The sequence below is a fragment of the Vanessa cardui genome, chromosome 25, assembly GCF_905220365.1.
Source record: "Vanessa cardui chromosome 25, ilVanCard2.1, whole genome shotgun sequence".
Classification (NCBI taxonomy): Eukaryota; Metazoa; Arthropoda; class Insecta; order Lepidoptera; family Nymphalidae; genus Vanessa; species Vanessa cardui.
The window spans coordinates 6,241,840-6,257,750 of NC_061147.1; the positions used below are offsets into that span (position 1 = coordinate 6,241,840).

Genomic DNA, 15,911 nt, shown 5'->3' on the forward strand with positions numbered 1-15,911 from the left:
AGACCTCCGTGGTCGAGTGGTGTGTACACTGGTTTTCATGGGTATGCCACTCCGAGGTCCCGGGTTCGATTCCCGGCAGAGTCGATGTAGAATACCATTACTTTTCTACGTTGTCTTGGGTCTGGGTGTTTGTTGTACCCTCGTTAGTTCTGATTTTCCATAACACAAGTGCTTAAGCTACTTACATTGGGATCAGAGTAATGTAAGTGATGTTGTCTCTTATTTATTTATAAAAAAAAAAAATATTACTCATCAAAATATCATATGTAAGATTACGGGTTGGGATGTGGAAATAAAGACAAAGGTACAATTTTATGCTGTTTATTAAAATAATATTCGTTCGACTGAACACAAGACACGGGTCCAGACCTAATAATTGAGTTTTCTAATTTGACAAATTTTTCCTACAAAAAAAAATAATAACTAGCTCTTCGCAGGAGCCGCTTTGTCTTTACCATCTTAACAATAAAAACAACCTATAAAATCTATCAACATAAAAGACCTTTCAGAGGTATTAGGTATTGGATCATACCAGCGTTTAGTTAAATTTGGCACAGATTATATATAGAAAAGTTTACTGTCCATTTGTATATCCCTGGCAATCTGCTTTAGGTTCTAAGATGGTTTTGGCACGCATTCGCTGACGTCACGAAAGCAAATACAAACTCAAAAATTATTTAAAAAATAAAACGTCTTCGTTTAGAACACAAAATATCAAATTCCATATAAATTCAAATATCCTTAAAAACAAATTTTACGGAAAATCTAATTAATATTTAGAAAACTATAAAGTACCCATATTATTTCAGTATTGCACAAGTTCGAATTTCATGCAAAATCAAGCCATTGTTGAGCGAACGAAATCTTGTCAGATTTGTCACGAAGTCGATTAGTCATCTTGTCAGACATTCAATATACAATAAAAATAAACTATTCAGGATTCGATTTTCGGTTAATTTCCTCGTTAATTTCTCGATCACAAAGCACAATTTATCATCGATGAGTCACGGATTGAAATTGCATTTAACAACGTTAAAATTCTTAATAATAACAATAAAACAACAAAAAGAAGTGCTGGACAAAACAAACCATCCGAGAACATTCCGAGGGTACTAATCTTCACAATAATAATAATAAATGCAATCATTTTTTTCATAATCAAAAAAAAATGTTCTAATCATTTCGCGAATTACAAACGTTATTTACAACATACGAGCGATGACATACTCTGGGTCGATATTGATAAAACTTTTAAACAATAATTTAAGATTTTCAGATATGTACGATGAAAACCTTTCATTTGTATCAGTATTCAACTAATATTTTTCATTTAAACATCTTTTTATAGCAATAATGTATATATATGTATATGTAAGTAGAATAATACACTTATTATCTAATATGACACAGTTAGATTAGCCTAGACTTTATACATTACTCTGTGTATTCACCTATACAGGTTGGTGATGTACCGATAACAAGTTCAACGATTCTCTATACGAAGCGACAAATTAGATAGCAATCTTAAGATAAATTTATTTCATATACTTTAATATTGAAGAAGACCATAGTTTAATATAATAATCTGTTTTACATTAATTTGTATAAAATTTAAATGTCCACACGAATTAATAATAAAATATATTTCTTAGTTAATTTATTAAATTTTATGCAATGGAATATCGAATGATTATTTCATTGATAGATAAGAAAGAGACAGCGCGATATTGTTTACATTTCATACAAATTATATAAGAACAGATTTGGATTAATTTAGTTTGGAAGTTGCCGCCGGTACACCCCGTGACCGCTCACACAACGCGCCTACTCTAATCTACGACAGTCTAATGAGTTCCGCACAACGGAAAAACAGGTATCCCTTCCTCGTATCTTAACTCTTACTTTATACACACGCCCGACGAAGGGAATTTATAAACTAAAAACGAACTCTAACGCTACATGGAACCTTATCTGGTGCAGGCCGTCGACAAAATCATATTAGGTTAAAAACGTCCGTAATAAGAGAGCAGTAGAGGCGAGAATCGCTCAGCGGAACATCGTCCGTACTCGGTGCATGTGTTGCCATTCAAAAACAATTGAAAAACAAACAATTTTCGAATTTCGAATTTAAAGAAATGTGAATCTCCACATGAGGGTAAAGGCACGTAACAACAAATAAACACACCTGTAATCCATTCACAAAGTGTTATATCTTGAAACATTAGTGAGTGATTGATGCCTGAGACTATTGGATGGCACGCAAAGGTGTGACTAGTGATGGGAATTATATCGACTCGGCGAAGCGCGGGTCAGACGTGCGACTCGTGGCTAATTTTGAGATCAACGATGACTGTATTGGGGTCTAAGCTGGTAAGTTATTCGGTTATTATAATATACGTGAATATACATAGTTTTCTTTTCACAGAACACACTGATCGTCGGAAATATCGGACATTCCGTTAAATAATGAGTAAATGCATTAGGCCATTCTAAATTAAAACCACTCGATCCTAAATTGTAGCAATATACTGAGTAGGTTTGTGATTTTTCATACAAGAATCATTTAGAAACGAAAAGTATCGTAAATGTCGATATTCCCGACGACCACGAAACCCGTGTCTATTAGCACCCGATAGAACCTCTGCAGTTATCTCTGAACCAGTTTATAAAGTTTTCAATGGTACCTTGTATTTATCACAACCAACACGAACTGTTTCCGAACCAGCCTACTAGATGGCGCTTCCACGCTTCTACAAACAAACGACAGGTGTCACTACCGTACTTGAAATGTCGCTAACCACTCGTAGTCCATTTCACAAAGTAAACCTCGTTGGCGGCGCTCGCATTGGGGTCCAGTACGACCGCGCCCGGGGCGAAGCGTCCAAGGAGTCTCGGGGCGGGGTCGTCTTGGCGCGCAATGCGGTTCGAAATTCAAAATGAGTTGAATGCGCACGCTCAGGCTGGTCCGCGTTCAGTCGCGTCCGTGCGTCGGCGGGCACCGGACGTGTTCCACCGTCACTATGAAACCGATATCACTTCGTGGCCGGGCCGCGCCTGGGCCGCTCTCGGCCAGGACTGGGAGGTGAGCTGGCCCACAGACAGAGGGTTATTCGCGTCCCGGGGATTCGTGCCCACGGGGTTCCGGGGCGGGGGCGGAGGGTCGGACGCGGGGGACGCCAGCGACGACAGGGCGCTGAGGCCCCCGGGGCTGGAGGCCGAGTTGAGGGGTGTGTCGGCCTCGTCGCTCGACGCGTCCGAGAGCTCCTCGAGTTTGACGTCCTCCTCAGAGCAGGGGGACTGAGGGGTCACCATCGGAAGGGAGACGGTCCCCGCGGCAGCTGCTAGGGCTTCCATGTAGCGCACGCACTTCTTCTTCCGCCTGGAACGTTACATACACAATGTTAGACATTGTCCGTTTAAAGATTATTTAGGATTATTAAGCATACGTTTTTCTGTTTGAGGACAAACTGAAATAAAAAAATATATTTTTTTGTCGATGTAATTAAATTGAAAGAATTACGCATTGTGTAAAAAACGTATACTTAATTTCCATCAAAGAAAAAAAAAATAACGACTATTTACAAGCTATGTTACAAATAACAAATCAAATGTTTGTGCCCTATAAAAAAAAACCAAAAACGTACGAAAAACATCTAAAGCTAGACCTAAGAAAAAAGAACAAAATAAAACGACATTTCCAAATATCAACACAAATGTTAAACAAAAGACATGCTTGAAAATGTTAAAGTAATTTTATAAAGTACTGAAAACGTAGAAATACATCGAATCACTCATGCTGCGTTATCAAACGGTTTTATTCAAAATGATTCCAAATATCTACGACAACAACAAAAAAATACTACTCAGGAACGAAAATCCTTTAAGCTTACGACATTCAGAGCAGAAAACGCAATCTTTGTTTCATACAGACTGCATGGTTTTCTACGATTTGAGACATTGGCATCAATATGGTCAAATTAAAAAAATATAGCTGTTTTTAGACCAGCTGAAGGTTGCTACAGACAACAAACAAAACAAACACAACATTATCTGTTTAATATGTGAACTTCATGCTTCAAGCTCACACACATACGGTGATCATATCTCGAATTCCTTGCAGTAAACTTCATGAATCATCGATTTGAAATGACGAATTCCGTTACTTTATGTTATGTGATTACATGATTTAAATACTAAAACTCAAGATGGAGTCATAGTTGAGATTTGTCTCAAATTCTCTATGAAAATGATATATTTTTCGATTTGTTCTGATTACGAGACGATAGAACGCAACGAGCTTCAAGCTGCGCATGCGCAAGGCTGTCGCATTTATTTCCATATTAATCTCGATATGATCCACGCATTGTCTAATCACTCTTGTAACACAAATGCCAAAGTCTCGCCTAGAAACTGACCGTGTGTCGTCCGGCGGCGGCAGGCCGGCACTAGAGGTTCACATACGTAGGCTCTTGGGGTGGGCTCCCCACCAAGCTAGCGGCCGGTAGTGGCGTGGCCGGTTCTGGCCGGAGGAGCCCTAACCCCCCCGACACCATGACGCTACTTGATTCCGGACTGATTAGCAAAGTATGAATAGGCAGAAGAAATGGTATTTTTTAATGAATTGCAAATTTGAAAGCAAGTTTGAAAATATTTAATTGTTAGCAAAATTAAGAGCAGATATCCATTTAATATAATACAAAATGTTGTTTGAGTAGTAAGTAGTATTTAAAGAGAAAAAGGTTATAAGCGTCGTAATAATGAATGCAATTATTGAAAAATAAGAGGAAGAGAGGATAAAATGGTAAATATCAAGAATCAAGTAGCGTTCGGTTGAATGATAAAAATGTATAAAGAGCGACGGAACGGAAACAGTCACCAATAGTGCCAGCGGAATCCAGCATCGATCCGTGAGAAGCGGCAATCATGAGTGGAAAAAACATTTCAATGAGTATAAATGTCTTCACGGATCTTATAGTACGACTATTAACAGTATTATTCCAAAAAAAGCGAGCGTTATTCAGAAAATGTGTCAAGATTTTTTTGAAAGCTTTCTTCGACAAATGATTGCCCTCTCTCTGTCGTCAGGTCTGTCGGAACTATTCCTCTAATGCCTATATTTTTCACTACGACTTCACACTTTGTCTACTTTCAAAAAAATCTATTCCGTGTGATTCTACGTCAAAATTTTATTTCTTTGTGAAAAGACACATTTTCTGAACCTTTCTCTGCTTCGCTTTTAACGTATGCCCTTATTTGACAGGTACGAGGTAGAGAGCACAGCGTAACAGGATATCGGATATATGTGTATGTCCAAATACAAAACACAACATCTACTACAGATTTAGTCGAGTTTTATAAGAACTAATTAAAATAAAACATATGTTACGACTAGGCTCTTCGTGGACTTTCCGTAAAATAAAGACATAAAGATAAGCCAAGTCTTTCCACATAGAAACAATATAAAATTGAAAATAATGACCTTTTAGAATGCTATTGCTGTTTCTTTTTCATCGGTTCATTATTGTTTGTTTGGAAAAGCAAAATAATAAAAAGATAAATCGAAAACACCCACCTGCAAGGCTTGCACCATTGGTTCTGTTGGTCGAGGCCGTACCTCGCTCGACATTTCTTCAAGTTATTTCCTGAAAATTTTTAAAAATCTCAATTAGAATTCGCTCTCGTACTGGACACATACAAAAACAAAATTGATATCTCATTAATTTCAAAACTGCGGGTCTTTAGGCAAATCAAATATATTCCAAATGCAAATTAAGAGACTAATCAATAGTAAGTTTTCAAAATTTAAATGACGTCATCAAATTTAGCAATGAACAAATTAAATTAAGGGACCGGAATATGACGCCATGGTTTGCAGAAAGAAATTTACTAAAAAAAATAATATCGGAAGCGTTAAAAAAATATGCTAAAATACTAAACTACAAAGCGACATGCACCAACACCGTTAAACATGTTAGTAAACATGCAGGGACAGGAACGGATCAAATGAAAATAACGGAAAAAACATTGGTTTAAATAATAGCGCTCTACTCGCATAAACTTCGACAAAATAAACCTCTAACTACGCTATTGCTAGTCGAAATAAAAACAATCACAAATAAACATGACGCTCATAAGCAAATTCAAGCAGAATAGGTTCTCCGGAATCAAAATAAATATTGATGTTCATTTGGCCAGTATCATTAATAAAGAAAACAGAAGCATCGGCAGCTTTTGTTGAAATTAAAACAGTCTAGTCGAGTCCTCGGGACTTGTCTCCTTCGATATTCAGGCCTGTGCCGTCAACCGTTCGCTTTGTAATAGCAGGACGTCTTCATGCATACTGGTGACTCACAGAACTCCTTCGCATACTTGCAATGTATGGAGAAGGCTGTCCCAGCCTTTACACTGAGCACATGTATACAGTCCCTGCAAAGCAATTACTCAAGTATTCAAATATTGACTGTTGAATAAAACATGCACGCTCCCCGAATACGTAGGCGGCACTTGGAGCAGGACGGAAAGCCAAAAACCGGGACAACCTTCGAAGGAGTGCCACTTACATCAGGGATTCTTTCATAAAATAGCGTTGTAATAACAAAAGAAAAATAAATAAATGCGATATATATTAAATAAAAAATGCTCATATATGTCTACAACCTGTACCCCTTCAACCATAGACATTCGGCAATATTTCTACGTCGTTCGGTCGGTACGGATAAAGTTCAAAGCAATTGAACTCGCACATGGGAGCGTGAGCGATGCCAGGGGATAGGGGGCGGTGGGTCGGGGGAGGGAGGCGCTGGGTCTGAGAGCGGCGGACGTCTCTAGCTAATCCTTTATTAATTGACCTCATTTTTAAATGAACTGGAGCGACTATGCGCGACGAGACGTCCGTCGCTGACCACGTGCTGAATCGTGGAAATCGTGCCTGACTTTCATCGTTTCGTTTATATTATATTCTTTTGCCGATGAAATGTCTCAGACACGGGGAGAACTGACGGGAGGCTGAGGTGCGGAGGGGACAGCGGGGGTTGGCAGCGGTCGTTGCAAGGCAGTACCTCCATCGGTTGTCTCCTGTTTTCGTTTCCTCTTCTTGCCCCTTTGCGTATTTGCCCTAGACGACCAATCGGGATAGAGCTGCATGTGCAGCTGGCGCTCGCGCCGCGCCAACTCGTAATACTTGGCTTGCTCCTCACGGCCGAGCGCATGCCACTGTACCGAACACGCCGCAATATGGAAACAAAAGAGAAATGCACTTCGACGGTGGTTCGCGATCGCGCCCTAGCGTTAGTGCTAGAAAAACAGCCCGCAGTGAGCGTTCCCCTCGACAAATTTTGAACCTACGCCCCAAAAATGAGAATGGCCAATTGTGGTGTTCCTCACAGAACCTATTCTGCGGTCGGTATCGTCGCGCCTCGTCTAGACATAGATCAAACCAATATAGTTTCCGATCGGCGTACAGGGGTGTAGGGTGAGTACACGAGTACACGGTCACTCGACGACTACAGTACACAGAACACGCATGGGAGCCGAGCGACGCGGGGGGCGCGGGCGCGAGCGAGCCCGCGCGCCCGACGCCGCTCGCCTCGCGGGCGACGGTTCCAGCCGCTTTTCTAGCACAGGCACCACCGGCCGCCGCACTAACACACTGGAGTAACACGCACACACGCACACTCACATACAGGGACACGGGTCACGGGTGCTCGTCGGCGGGAACAAGCCGGTTAGTTCGTGTTAGGAGCCCTGGACGGCGCAAGCAAGTCTCTGGAGGTTAGTGAGGAGTGCGGGCAGGTCTCGGGCGAGGTAGGGTGGGTAAGGGTGAAGCGAGTGTACAGAAGCGTCGACGTGACAATCCATCCCCTCGTGTCGGGTCTCGGCCTAGGGTCCAATACCTCCCAGCTCTGCGGGACCGCGGTCCTTTTTCCGCTTTTTCTTTTTGGAACCGTAACCGTAGTTGTCCCGCGCGCTCCACCCGGGGTACAGCTGCATATGAAGCTGTCTCTCTTGTCTCGCTTTCTCATAGTACTTTGCCTGCTCCTCGCGACTCAACGAATGCCACTGCGTATTTATGAGTATATTGCATTACGAACACAACGTTGCCATCGGTCGGGCGTGCGGCCACGAGTGCGTGGAGCATCGGTTGCTACTCTTGTTAGGAACGAGATCGCGTTCCGAGAAGCGTAACGGCCCCTTCTCGGTAGCTAAGATATTTGTTATTCGATACGCCGAGCGTAGATGTCTGATACGGACACGATTCATTGTCTTCCAGAATGCGCGCCGACTTGTGTTTACTCGCGACACGGATCGTTTTCCTAACAAGATTAACAATGAGCACAACGTCAATATAAAATTATATATATACATATAATTCTTAGAAACGTTTCAACTTAAAAGACCACGTCGTATACAAGAACAATAGACAAATCAGATTCGATGTCCTCGAATAATCCTAGAGTGGAACTTTTAGATGCGGCTTTCAAATCGGTTCAGTAGTTTAATAAACTCTACAAATAACTAGAGACATTGATGTAACAATCGTATGGTGTAACACAACTATGGCATGTCAACTATCGGTGACGTCACTCACCCGTCTGCCGAGGATCTGGTTAATGGCCGCGGACTCCTTGAGCGTGCACTCGGCCACTACCTTCGCCCTCATCTCCTTCATGTAGAGCATGAAGGCGTTGAGGGGCTTTTTGATGTGAGGTTTCTTATTCTGTTCCTTGTTGCTGCTGGCTGAGCTGTCAGCGGGCTTCTCGGCGCTGCTGCTACTGGACCCCTTGTCTTGCGATCTGCAATTAGGATTGACGGGGAACATGAAGACGCTGTCACTGAAATAACCTAAAAACCTAAAAATAACAGTATAAAAAAATTGCACCTAAACATATTGGAGAAAAAGTAATCAATTTTATTAAAATATCACAATAATTGTTTAGATTTGTTTACCGGATTCAAGGAATTATATTTATGGAACTAGTAAAAAACATAAACCATAGGTACAGTATGTTTATACAATATATAAAAATAACAGCTTGTTTTTGAACGTATTTCTGCGTACATCGTTCAACCAACTGACTTGTACTTTATAGTAATCACGAGGATGCGCCACACCGATTATGGTCAAGTATTGAACCATCGGTAACCCAAGAAGGTTTCTTATATATATTTCTTGGGATCATCGCCAGAATACTGTTTTCACAGGGTGTTTGTTGAGCTTACTTTTGGTAGATCAAAACAAATTGAAGTTTTTATAAAGCTTCATAAACAAACCAATTTTTAAATGTCTAAGAAATGGATAATATTTATATATATAAAAGCATTAATAAAATTAAATATAAATATTTATACTATTTGTCAAATTTATGATAATTATGTAATTCGAAGTCAAATGTATACGCCTCATATATAGTCCACACCTGGTAGTTTTTTAATCAATCAGCCCACGATCTATCATACTTATCTTATATCAATGAACGTCTTAATGCGAGTTTAGGTGTTAACGACACAGACAGACATACAATAAACAAGCGCGCGTCCGGTTGGAAATAGACGGGGCTTCCGGTGCGCGTACGCATCGCATTGACACCGGCGAACATGTGGAATCTATTATCGTTTTTTTTTATTTAATTTGAATATTAGATTGTATTAAACGATTCCAACATTTTATCATATATTTTTTAACAGTCAATTCGCCTCTTTCTGTATATTACATAAATAAATAAATATTGCACAACATCACATACATAACTCTGATCCCAATGTAAGTAGCTAAAGCACTTGTGTTATGGAAAATCAGAAGTAACGACGGTAACGGTAGACAACATAGAAAACTAATGAACTTTACATCGACTCGACCGGGTATCGAACTCAGGACCTTGGTTTTGGAGTACCCATGGAAACTGGTGCACACGCCACTCGACCATAGAGGTCGTCAAATTACATATTTATGTTCTTCTGTGTAATAATTATTTAATCCTATTATAGAGGTGTGTCATATGAAGAGCATATTTGAGTATTATATACACTTTGTATATAATAAACATCTGATACTAACAATAAAACACTAGCATACGCTGATACATTATGGAGCTAGTATAAAAGATGGCTTAATGGATAGGACGCGCGGATATTTAATTGAAGGTCGCGTGTTCGGATACGGATACCATCATTCTATGTACTTTGTATTAACAGAACCATGTGCTCAGTATTATAAATGTAGATTTTTAAAGTTTTATTTCACTGTAAAACAGGCACGCCTACTAAATACAGGCATAGATATAAGTTTCCTAAATATGTTTTTCTTTCAGCAACTATTATCTTTATTTTATTTTTTTTATTTTTATTTATGGTATAGGTTGGCGGACGAGCATATAGGCCACCTGATGGTAAGTGGTCACGTGGTCACTATCACCCATAGACAATGACGCTGTAAGAAATATTAACTATTCCTTACATCGTCAATGTGCCACCAACCTTGGGAATTAAGACCTTATGTCACTCATCCTTCAAACCGGAACACAACAATACTAAGTACTGTTGTTTAGCGGTAGAATAACTGATGAGTGGTTGGTACCTACCCAGACGGGCTTGCACAAAGTCCTACCAACTTGCAAAATTGAATTTCAATCTGAATTTGAACACGCAATCTTTGGTTTAGATCCACTCGTTCTAATCACTGGGCCGTCACGGTTATATAAATAATGATCAAGTTAGAACCGTGTCATCCCAAAATCCAATTAACGGGATACCATTAAAAGGAAGACAATTTTCGTGACAAAAACGTAACTGTCCACCCAAGCGATTTATTCAGATCGTTGACAATATTAATAATCGTGTGGAATCCTGAATAACGACTTCCTGCGTTGTTCGGACTGAAATAGTCGAACCGAACATACTTGTTATAGTTAGTTCGATACGTCAAGTATAGTTTAATTCGGTAAATTAGTTCGGAGAAAACGACGCGAATGTAATGACTTCCTTTGTCAGTTAAAAATGGGAAATGGGGAATACTTATTCTGATTTCTTATGTCTTTTTTGGTGCATTTTTCATTAGATTGTCTTCCTATTTGGTAGAACGACTATACTGTTTTTCATGATCCGAATTTTGACATCTTTTATTTTGACGTCCCTACATTATAGGAAGATGTTTGTGTGTGTGTAATGTATATACTTATGTTGTTACTTTTTATTGTCGTTTGTATACTTTATGAACAGACGATAAGTATTGATATCCTTTTCAAACCTTATACATGTGATATCAAGCAGTCTTGATAGTGAATCCATACCCAAAGTACATACAGAATACAGACTAAAGATCAAGACAGTTTTTATATCTTGGTTTAAATAATAATCACATTCTGGCAATCCATAAATCTACGTTGGAAAAATAATCAAATAGTTTGTAGCTGACGATCGTGAAGGGTGAGTCAATCTGTATGAAGCTGAAGGCAAGAACAATATGTAGGTTTTGAATACCAGACCCTAATAGCTGTCCAGACGGCTAGGATGAAGGCGATTTGAGGATAACGAGTTAGTCACCGGCGAAGAAACAATTGATATTAAATGAGATGAATATATAAATTACTTGCTGTCATTGTGTGTATTATGATGACCATTTTTAAATTTCGAAGTGTTTTTTTTATATTTTTTATATACAGTATTATTATTTAATACCTACGAATGTTGTGTATTAAAAATAGAACACAAAATATTTTTATTAAAATTGTATATTTTCTGTAAATTGGCAACATCGAGGCTAAAGCCTTGTTCAACGATAAGGGTTTGTAACTTTTTCCATCACGGACGCGGTTTGGTGGAAACAAAAGTGATTCAATTTCACATACTTCCTTAGGATGACACCTACAGGTATTATTTTTCATAAATACGTTTCAGTTATTTGTACCGCTTTATTGTTGAAATATCAGCAATAGATATACTTTTAAGACTCGTCCGCAGCAAACACTCATTTCACGAGTACACACACACATATCAGCTTAAAAGTGGTTACAGATATAATATAAAATAAAAAGTATTTTGTAGTTTTAATGTTAACTCTTCTCACCGGGACATTTGTTTACGACTAATATTTTGTAGCAAGGGTTTATTTTAATATATATTATTCAAAATAAATAAATCGTTATTTTCATTACAAAAAAGTTTTTACAAGACGTTAAGTAAATTAAATTAAAAAAAAAAAAAAACTTCAATAGCACTAAAACGGTTTTTAAAGCCAACTATACACGTGTAAGGCTATTTAGTGCGTGCAGAGCTAAGTAGCTTCGTTTTAGACTCGCATTCAAGGAACTCTGAAGCGAGGTAAAAAGAGAAACACAATGGTCGTACGTTCCAAACGAGGTATTCAGTGGCGTGCTGTAATTATTGTGTAGTGTGTACCGTCGACGAGAATTTGTTACACACGAACGAACCGGCTTTAAAAACTACCCGAGCCAAGATGTGAAGGGAAATACGGCTTTATTTAAAAAAAAAAAAATTCAACGTTTTTTTTTTTCAACAAATTGTGTATTTTTCTTTCTTTTTTTTTTTAAATAAGTTTCGGTGTTTTCGAAATGCGAATTTTTAAAAAACTTCGCTTACATTTATTTAGCTTCTAAGTCGTGTTGTTATATTTTTATTTCGAAAATGCTATAATCAACGTTATATGGTAGAATTAACTTTTGACGCGGAGCATAATTTAATTTCTTTCAACTGTCTCGTGTCATTTGTACGGGCCCTTGTTTTATGCGCGCGGGGCGTCATAAAATTCATATCTTTAGATCTTGTCGTGGCGATTGTACCAAAGTAGCCCGTTAGCCGAGGGCGTCTCATATATCATCTTAATTAAATTTCTCCGCCAGCAGCTTACTTACGTGATTGTACCTGGACTTTTATGTATTGATGTTGCGTGCGAGTGTTAGCGTATGCGAGCGGTTGAGCTACCGTGAATAGACTTTAGAATATGTTGATTCATAGTCGAGATCTAGCACGTTTAATTAGGGCTTCTTTTAAGATTTGAATGTGTTTATGTATTATTTTGTTAAGATTTGTCATTTTTGTATCTCAAGTGACCCAACAGTGTAATTATCATATCAATTCATTCAATTGAATAAAATGTACATGAATTCTATACAGATATTATTATCGGCTCCCCTTTATGGTGTCCAATATGAAGTACATATATTGCACACCTAAAGTAACAGCCTGTAAATTTCCCACTGCTGGGCTAAGTCCTCCTCTTCCATTAAGGAGAGTGTTTGGAACATATTCCACCACGTTGTTCCAATGCGGGTTGGTGGAATGCACAGGCAAAATTTCGATGAAAAATTTCGGTGCTTGCTTGCCTGGGTTTGAATCCGATATCATCGGTTAAGATGCACGCATTCTAACCACTGGACCATTTCAGCTCCGGCACTTATATTTATATAGCACACCTAAATGTTTTGTTTATGTATGTATTCTATTTTTACGAGTCTCCTGACAGTAGTAAATGAACCACAGAGTGTAATCAAAATACAGATGTATAAACATTTAATATATCATATAAAGGTTTCAAATTTTAAATGCTTTTATAAAATTTAGAAGCATTACAATTACTTACTACTACGATTTATGTTTTGTACATGTCTACATTTTTAATATGATAAAGAAATAACGAATTTCAACTATAAATTTGCGAATTTTTACTAACCGCTTGAGCGATCGCTGCCCGCTCACAATGGCGCCGTACAAAGGAGCAGTGATTATATGTTTTTGACGGATGTGGCATGTATTAAACGATGGGTATGACGCGCGGAAAGGTGTAAGATTACAATTTCGTGTCTTGGACTTGTTGATTGCTTTGATTTTAAAAAGCAATTTTCAGTTTTAATCTGATATGTATACATTTCAAATTCGATACTTTGTAACGCATTCGATGAAAACGTGCTGTTTTTTTTTTTTAACTTGCATTCGCATGATTTTATTAATTCGATAATAAGACTGATAATGTTGAAATATGATTAACGTTTTGATTCAGACAGATAAGATTAACTTTATGTTTATAGTAAACCAATTTTCTCTCGTCTCTACATTAAAATATTTGTATGACGTCATTCACTAACATTTAACTTTTCATAGTCAAATTGATTATTACACGCGATACGGCCTGCGTGGAGCAAACACGTTTACTCCTAATAGAGCTATCGAAAGTAACAAAAACTTCCTTAAACTTTAATTAACCAGTACTAATATTATTGATGTAAAAGTTTGTTTGTCTGTCTCATTCCCAACCAAAACCAATGAACCGACTTATTATGAAATTTGGTATGCAGCAAACTCCAAGAAAGGACATAGGCTACTTTTTTACTTAGACCATGACAACCCTTTAAAACGCGAGTGAATCCGCGGACGACAACTAGTTAGAAAATAAAATAGACAACTAGAGTGTATAATGCAAAAAGCAAGTTTAAAACATTAAGACATTTTTTTGGTAAGTGGTAAGTGATCACCATCACCCATAGATAATGACGCTGTAAGAAATATAAACTAGTCCTTACATCGTCAATTTGCCACCAACTTTGGGAACTAAGATGTTATGTCCCTTGTGCCTGTAGTTACACTGGCTCACTCATCCTTCAAACCGGAACACAACAATACTGAGTACTGTTATTTGGCGGTAGAATAACTGATGAGTGGGTGGTACCTACCCAGACGGGCCTGCACAAAGCCCTACCACCAAGTAAGTTCAACAAAGGAGGCAAACAATTTTTTTTTTAAATAAGTCCGTTTTCGTTGTACACAATAACGAAGGAGTTTCTATTAGCCGTGTGTTTAGTATTTTTATAAGTGACGTATTGAATGTCGATAGATTAAAAACAATTTGTCGCAAAGCGAGTCACTGCATCTGTCCCGCTTATCGCCGATCTGCAGGGGTTAGCCGTGTAATAGCGCTGATAACATCGCCGATAGCATCGCGCTTTCTGGGGGAGGTTAGTGAAAAGTGACGCTTGTTTTAAATAGTTTAGTTTGATTTTATTTACAGTGTTATCGAAATATTACATCGTTTGGAATCTGTATAGTATTATAGAATATTATTTTTAATCCAAAACAAATATATAGATGCATTGTACGATGATTTTGAACGATTTGTCCACAGTAGTCTTTATCAATCAAGACTTGTAAACTTTGCAGATCTTATATCGCACAAATATATACGCAAACTAAAGAACACTATCTAATCCTTTTAATGTCAGATTCTGATGGTACGAATTTAATATGAGATGAGAAAATAATCGCGAGGAAACCAGTATGCATCAAATATTCAGCCACATACCAACCGGCAAAGCAGCGGTAAAAGGATCAATACCATAATATAAATGGAAAATAAAGAAAATTGAATTAAAGTTTTGTGTAGTGGCAGGGCTTTGTGCCAGCCCGTCTGGGTAGGTACCAGCTACTCATCAGATATTCTACCTCTAAAAAATAGTAAGTACACAGTATTGTTGTGTTCCGGTTTGAAGGGTGAGTGAGCCAGTGTGACTACAGAAACTATGTATATAGCATCTCAATTCCTCAGGTTGGTGGTGCATTGGAGATATAGGGAATGGTTAGTATTTCTTACAGCACCATTTTCTATGAGCGCTGGTGACCACCTACCATCAGGTGGTACATATGGCTCGCACGTATACGCTAACCTACATCATATTAATGATGTCTGTAAAACCTCTGCGATAAAAATTTTTTAGAACGTTTTTTTTTTATTTTTTCAAAAAATCATAAATCTAAACTCAGCCTTACATTAAAATATATCCAGCACACATCCACCCTTATCGAAGTGTACAATAAAAGTGCGTATTAGCATAATGTATAGTTGCATCACTATTAGGGCGTTATACAACAATGAATTTTATCGCAGCGATTATATTGACGATATAATT

General features: G+C 38.2%; 1 protein-coding gene across 5 annotated transcripts in view; it reads right to left on the bottom strand.

The window, feature by feature from the left end:
* Positions 1–305: 305 nt before the first annotated feature.
* LOC124540396 (protein pangolin, isoforms A/H/I/S) overlaps positions 306–15,911 on the bottom strand; it is a 148,311-nt gene continuing 132,705 nt past the window's right edge. For 2 of the 5 annotated variants that reach the window (XM_047117899.1, XM_047117901.1), the window contains exons 9-12: positions 8,588–8,792; positions 7,893–8,058; positions 5,573–5,642; positions 306–3,379 (exon numbers count right to left, since the gene is read on the bottom strand). In XM_047117899.1, coding sequence (XP_046973855.1) covers positions 3,019–3,379; positions 5,573–5,642; positions 7,893–8,058; positions 8,588–8,792 — 802 coding nt within the window. In that variant the 3' untranslated portion in view covers positions 306–3,018. Of the gene's footprint in view, positions 3,380–3,622; positions 4,573–5,572; positions 5,643–7,058; positions 7,213–7,892; positions 8,059–8,587; positions 8,793–15,911 lie in introns of those variants that run through there. The other 3 variants (XM_047117900.1, XM_047117903.1, XM_047117902.1) reach the window with 3 other exon arrangements.